Source organism: Schistocerca americana, chromosome 7 (assembly GCF_021461395.2).
Source record: "Schistocerca americana isolate TAMUIC-IGC-003095 chromosome 7, iqSchAmer2.1, whole genome shotgun sequence".
Classification (NCBI taxonomy): Eukaryota; Metazoa; Arthropoda; class Insecta; order Orthoptera; family Acrididae; genus Schistocerca; species Schistocerca americana.
In genome coordinates this window covers 571,433,609-571,440,908 of record NC_060125.1, presented here as the reverse complement: position 1 = coordinate 571,440,908, position 7,300 = coordinate 571,433,609, and the positions used below count along the sequence as shown (strand labels likewise).

The 7,300-nt window shown below is 40.6% G+C and overlaps 1 protein-coding gene across 1 annotated transcript; it reads right to left on the bottom strand.

The window, feature by feature from the left end:
* Positions 1–3,840: 3,840 nt before the first annotated feature.
* LOC124621761 lies at positions 3,841–6,471 on the bottom strand. Its single transcript, XM_047147176.1, has 4 exons — positions 6,299–6,471; positions 5,242–5,306; positions 4,928–5,011; positions 3,841–3,979 (listed from the first exon to the last, which is right to left on the bottom strand). Exons 1-4 carry the CDS (start codon positions 6,331–6,333, stop codon positions 3,858–3,860), a joined length of 306 nt encoding a protein of 101 aa, XP_047003132.1. The 5' UTR covers positions 6,334–6,471; the 3' UTR covers positions 3,841–3,857.
* Positions 6,472–7,300: the final 829 nt, after the last annotated feature.

Sequence of the window (7,300 nt, the reverse complement as noted above, 5' to 3'; positions counted from 1 at the left end):
ATCAAGCGAATGAGCCTGATAGGAAGGTGACAGACACTGTTCTTCGGCGCAGACCTGCACAGTGTTCATGAAGTGTGATTCGTCGTTTTCTGGACGTGTGGAATTAATGTGCGTGGACAGAACCATGTGGAATAAATCCTCGCTGATCTGACCGCCTTCAGGACGTTGGAATTGAGACCGACTGCTATATCAGTTATATCAATAACGTCACGCTTCACTGAAGTTCTTTGTTCCATCTAACAATGCAGACTGCGAGATTAGCGTTTACTGCTGCAGTGACTAACCAATACCATTATTTCAGGACAGAGTGAACTGGGCTCAATGACACGAAAAATCTATAGAATCAAATCCACTGGTATAAAATGATATAACAAAGTGCGTTCAGAAAATATTACACTCCAATATAATGAAGATGTCGTAACTAACGAAAATAGTGTCAAACTGATACTCAGAACCAGCGTTTCTGAACGCCTGCCGCTGATTTCATTTCATGTCATTACACATTCACAGCTTTCAACTACAATGGCTGCATTTATTTCATTTCAACGAAATTAATTCAATTTATTAGTATTTCTAATCCAGGGAAAACCACAATTCTTTACAACAACTTTTTCCTCGGTGGTGGAATTGTTACATAACCACTGTGTGCCATTTACGAAGTGTCACTGATACGTAACATTTTATTCGAAGCTGGATGATTATTCATATAGCATAACATTTAAAACTGCTGCTCGTAAAACGCGACATGTTTAGATTAAGACCAGCCACGACATATTTCCTCCAGAACACAGTGAATTGTAACGAATACTGTACTACAAAAGGTTGCTTCTCTTAAGCAAACGAGAGCATTTAACGGGTCTGCAGCTTTTGTACTTTGTGGGCAGAGGACAGTTGTGCAATGACTTCAGTACCTTCCGTCCACCCCTCAGCAATGGTCTTTGCATTGTCGACGGAGAAAGCTCCACAACCAGAACTACGGTTCAGTGTCGATCCGTCTTACATGTCACTAACAAAGACGTTTCAAGCTGTGCGGACAAGAATTGGATATTCCAGTACCCACTCTGACAACCATAATGTGTCCAGTGGTTCCATAGACTCAAAATGCTATATGAAACCTCTTGGCTAAAGACGTAGTGACTCATGTTTACCAGCGTACTGTCTCTTCTCAGTTTCGTTTTGTAACTCGTTACTGATTTAGCAGAGCGTTCCCTTGTCGCAGATAAGACGGCAGTACTTTCATTCCGTGTTGCCCTTCTTATTCTACACTACTGGCCATTAAAATTGCTACACCAAGAAGAAGTGCAGATGATACACGGGTATTCATTGGACAAATATATTATACTAGAACTGACATGTGATTACATTTTCACGCAATTTGGGTGCATAGATCCTGAGACATCAGTACCCAGGACAACCACCTCTGGCCGTAATAACGGTCTCAATACGCCTGGGCATTGAGTCAAACAGAGCTTGGATGGTGTGTACAGGTACAGCTGCCCATACAGCTTCAACACGATACCACAGTTCATTAAGAGTAGTGACTGGCGTATTGTGACGAGCCAGTTGCTCGGCCACCATCGACCAGACATTTTCAGTTGGTGAGAGATCTTGAGAATGTGCTGGCCACGGCAGCAGTCGAACATTTCCTGTATCCAGAAAGGGCCGTACAGGATCTGCAACATACAGTCGTGCATTATCCTGCTGAAATGTAGGGTTTCGCTGGGATCGAATGAATGGTAGAACCACGGGTCCTAAGACATCTTAAATGTAACTTCCACTGCTCAAAGTGCCGTCAATGCGAACAAGAGGTCACCGAGACGTTTAACCAATGGCACCCCATACCATTACGCCGGGTGATACACCAGTATGGCGGTGACGAATACAGGCTCCCAATGTGCGTTCAGCGCCACGTCGCCAAACACGGATGCGAACATCATGATCCTGTAAACAGAACCTGGATTCATTAGAAAAAATGACGTTTTGCCATTCGTGCACACAGGTTTGTCGTTGAGTACACCGTCGCAGGCGCTCCTGCCTGTGATGCAGCGTCAAGGGTAACCGCAGCCATGGTCTCCGAGCTGATAGTCCATGCTGCTGCAAACGTTGTCGGACTGTTCGTGCAGATGGTTGTTGTCTTGCAAACGTCCCCATCTGTAGACTCAGGGATCGAGACGTGCCTGCACGATCCGTTACAGCCATGGGGGTAAGATGCCTGTCACCTCGACTGCTAGTGATACGATGCCATTGGGATCCATCACGGCATTCCGTATTACCCTCCTGAGCCCACCGATTCCGTATTCTGCTCACAGTCATTGGATCTCAACCAACGCGAGCAGCAATGTCGCGATTCCATAAACCGCAATCGCGATAGGCCACAATCCGACCTTTATCAAAGTCGGTAACGTGATGGTACGCATTTCTCCTCCTTACACGAGGCATCACAACAACGTTTCACCAGGGAACGCCGGTCAACTGCTGTTTGTGTATGAGAAATCGGTTGGAAACTTTCCTCATGTCAGAACGTTGTAGGTGTCGCCACCGGTGAGAACCTTGTATGAATTCTCTGAAAAGCCAATCATTTGCATATCACAGCATCTTCTTCCTGTTGCTTAAATTTCGCGTCTGTAGCATGTCATCTTCGTGGTGTAGCAATTTTAATGGCCAGTAGTGTAGCTTTAATCACTTGTTGTGTGAATATATTATCCACGCCCTTCCAGTATGGAAGGGCGTGCATCTTTATCGGTGGATTTCAAGCTGAATCTGCATTGCAGTCCCATTTCCTTAAATAAAGGCGATGCTACATGATTTTGATTGTAAATCTCTATCAAACTGGAAACAGATTGAAAGCTATTCACCACTACAAATTTCTATTGTGCTACTTGGATCATGTTTCAGTTAAGATAACCGATTGCTCCTTGTCTGATTCCTTTCTCGGTGTAAGCAATCGCAATGAAGTTAATCTCCCATCCGAAGTCGAACCCCCTTGCTACAGTGAGCTATGTAGAAGTGACAGATTTGTGCAGAGGTAAATAGTCTTGAGTAACCATGTTAATTCAACCCGTACGCACAGTTTATAAGAGACAGAAGTTAATTCGTTGCAAAAATCGAGTTTATGTGTTAGACCAGCGATGAAAGATGAAGCCCATAAACAGAAAGTACTTCCCACCTTAAAGTAGGATTCGTGAAATCGTTGTTTCTTCAGTATGTACCTAAATATCGGAATGGTAGGAGAAATAGAAATGACAACGCTATGAAGTACATTTTCAACATATCTCATTGCTGATGACATTTTATTACAACTGCCACAGATCAACATTTGTTCATTGAATCGGAAAGCAAGTTAATTGTGAAGAAACTGTTGCGCTTGACCGAAGATTTGTATAATATGGAAGACAACTTCGAAAGTTTTCCCAATGCGGGTACGTGACCCCTCATTGTCTCAGCAGGTTTGTAATACGCAAGCTTCTCAGATGGGACCGTAGGTACAAGGCTAGTGAGGCTAGCGACAAGGAAATAATAACGTACTAAAAATATATATATAAACACATTTATTGCATAAAGCTCCCTATCTTACGTTGTTCGTTTTGACGTACATACATTCTATCTGTATGTAAAAGTAAATTTTCCATACCCTCTTCTGGATGCCGTTTGTTTTAACGTCTATCTACATACGAGACTGAAATATGTTAAGCCAGAAATTATGTTTAATAATATACTTTAAACGGTACAGAATTGTACTTTCAATTTAACATTGTTAATTTGTTGTTGCTAGGAGAAATGGATTTTGACATTAGGGTGAGAAAGAAAGACTGTTTCAAAATGTGGTTCATTAACATTTATTTATCAGAAGTGCAGCATTAACAGACCACTTTCTTAAACTTAGACTTGTCCACTTCAGTGTGATTACTGACAACTTCCCATATCAGCTCCATCAACTCGACGCTAGGTTCCTTGACAGTTGTGAAGATTTGAGCCATTTCTGTAACAGAAACGTTCGCGTTATTCAATTTTGCACCGGCGAATTATCGGACGGGATTAAAAATATCGTGAATCTTTACAGAATATGCAAATCCTACAGATTATCGTAGATTTCCTTACTACAACTGAATTTAATGAATAAGCTTGCAGACTGCAGTTACTGTCGAGTAGAACACACTATAATAACACAATAAATCTTTCCAACATTTCAGCTAAATTTCACCACAACGTTTGTGGAAGTTAGAAATCATTAACTGAAAACAGGCTTGGAAGGTAAAAAGTAGAACTTAAATCTTAACGTCTTGTTGACGACTAGTTTATAAGAGTCCGAGCATAAGAATGGTCAGGGGACGTAATGAAACGTAATCGGAAGAGTCTGTTGCAAATTAATTATTCCCGGAATTTGCTGTAAGAGATTTAGGGAGTTCTAAATGACCATAATATAAATGGCAGGTTGTTGGTTTGATCCAGCATGCTAGCAAAAGAGTGTCCATATTGTTTCCACTGCTCCTCTTCGCCAGTGAAACTGGTCGGAAGATCAATACCGAATGTGACATGACAGCATTAACAAAGTCATGAGACGAGAAACACTTCCTACCGTGTATGTGCTACAACTTGAAATAGTGTTACTACTATACTAATTCTAAATGGGGATAATTTCAGCACGCAATAACAATAACACACAGTTTGGCTCATCATGGGATATATATGTATATAAGTTCATGGACTTGTTGTTTGGTAGTGTTCATCTCTATGGAACTGAGAAAAATATACTGTATTGCAAATACAAATTTAAACATTGAGTTGTGACAAGAACACAGAATCACTCGAGCAATCTTTTTTTTTCCTTCACTCTCACACACCGAAATGAGAGACTATCGTCATAGCTCGTTCATGACGCCCAAAATATTGCAGAGGTTGTTACAGGAAGTAGATGACAAAGACTAACCATATCCGAGGAAGCAGTAGTGGTCTATGATGAAATGCTCGTGCGAGTACACTACGTTATCTCGTCCGCTCAGTAGAGATTCCCCTGGAAAGAGAAGATATATATCAACTTATACACATGTCTACAGGTCGTGACAGTTAGAATTACTGCTTGCTGCAACATCTATGTCTAGCTCCTCCAGAGGAATAAGAAAAAAAAATAGTTTGTTCCGGTGTAAGAGTAATGCGTGTGCCTTCTTCTAAAAACAAAAATATGCCTCTACACGTCTGTGAGAAAAATAGCTTACATTTCTGGAAGTATGAATTTGCACTTACATACGCCTTCATAGACCTTGTCCAGCTTGTTTCCAGTGTCTGACACATAGCTGTTCACAGGAAAGCTGAAAAAAAGAGAACAGTACAAGTAAGTTAAGTGTTTATACCATGCTCATGCGTATTGTATTGACATTCGCTGTGCTACAATCTGGAAATGTATCTAGGCTGAAAGTTTTCATTGAAATCAGCACTAACGATTTCCGAAGTAGTTCCAGCCAATGCTGCACACAAGCCGTGTTGCATGTCTTTCTGTATGATCGTTAAAATGTGTTTACGAATTTTTTCCAAGCAGCTGAGTTACAGATGTAAAGATTGAAAATTCCGGGGGAAGACCAATTTGCTCTCTCAAGACTTCACATAATTCGGAATATTTTAGACATATTCCGGAGTCAATGGAAGCAGTAGAAGTTCTAGCAAAGTACACTTCGTAAGTCATAAGTGTAATGCTTTCGTTGACCAGAACTACTTACAATGCAGGCTTTTCCATAGGAACATAATGACTAGAGTTGAGAAACCGAAAGCATGTTAAATATCAGTACGCAGTGCCCTTGTGAAAGGATTGCCTCGTTCTTATTTCTGATGTTTAACTTGCGATTAGCAGCATATTCCTTACAATATAATTTCAGATCGCTGAGAGAACTAGTAAATCCAATACCCAGACTGAAAATTTCTGACAGATAAAAACCTTTAATACACAAACTGTAACTTCCTGGCAGATTATAACTGTTAATACACAGACTGTACTACACACTACCGATGTGTATCTCGGTAGCGACTAAAAAACTTTTTTTGTATTCAAAATGATTTTATTATGTTGAAGGTATAACTGTAAACATGTGGTTCAATATCTCCAGTGTCACAGAAATTACTTACATTGGTACAGATTTCCATCTCCATTGCTTCCAGTTGAATGCATTATTTTCCGTCACTAACGAATGAAGCTCTTCCAAGAAAAGAGGTTAATTGTCCCTTATTTACCGTGATCCAACAGAATCCAATCACTGTAACCAGTGTACATACGATATTTAACCTACATCAGGTTAACCTGGTAACTTACAGAGGTGCTTTGCTGAAGTTGCCGGTGAGGTACATCTCGGTGTCGCTCTCCCCAGGAGACTGGACGTACGTGACACAGCCCAGGTCAAACAGACCGGGTACCTGGCACTGGTATTGCTGGTACCACGGTTTCTCCTCCTATGGTTCCACAGAGGAGATTGCAAGTACAGTGTTCATAGCATGTGACAATAACTATTCTAGTGTACAAATTAGAGGATTTACGCATTGATCCAGTGAAACTATATACCCTTAATGTTAAAGTCTAAAATGACCTTGATAGCAAGTTGACTACAGGTGAAAACCAAACTCTACAGACAAAAAAGGGGAAAGGATTTATCTACGCCAATACAACTGAAGTAGATGTATATATCTAACTTTACAGCAAGGTTCAGGTATACGTTACACTGACTCAGTTTGGAGTATTATATATTTAAATAAAACCTTAATTTTAGTAACATATTGCTGTCAATTGAGGGAGTTTCTGACTTAAGGCTTTAGTTAGTACTGTTACGGAGAAGATTTCTGAGAATACGTTTCCCTAATTTACAGCAATTACTTTTCTACTGTCATACATAAACTATGAATCTTATTTCCTCCTGCCATAAAGACACTAAAAGACAGCTTTTAACAAGATGTAAAGTAATCATAAGTACAATATATGTAAGTTTGTATGATACCCTTTCTCTACTGCTGCTAACTTACGGTAGTCATGTAGAACGCCTCAGTGGAGGCAGCTGGCAGTACACAGCCCACACTCTCTGTGGAAGCACCCTCCGCCAGCAAAGGCAGCACCAGGAGTAGCAGCGACAAAGTCAACGCTCACTTTTTATAGAAATTGATGGAATATAAGATAAACATGGTGATTCAGCTGTCCCTACCTATGGGTTTTATGAGAGCCACAATGCTTTCAAAAAGTACACTCGAGACTCTCTTACTCTCTCACTTGCTACGCGCAAACTGTTATTCCTACGGAAAAATTCAACAACACATTTTTGTAGAAAAT

Coding starts and splice junctions, on each gene's coding strand:
- LOC124621761 (XM_047147176.1), bottom strand. CDS start 6,333: ATGTACCTCACCGGCAACTTCAGCAAAGCACCTCT. Junction 5,307..6,298: donor AACTTCAGCAAAGCACCTCT/GTAAGTTACCAG, acceptor TCTTTTTTTCAG/CTTTCCTGTGAACAGCTATG. Junction 3,980..4,927: donor CTACTGCTTCCTCGGATATG/GTTAGTCTTTGT, acceptor TTTCTGTTACAG/AAATGGCTCAAATCTTCACA.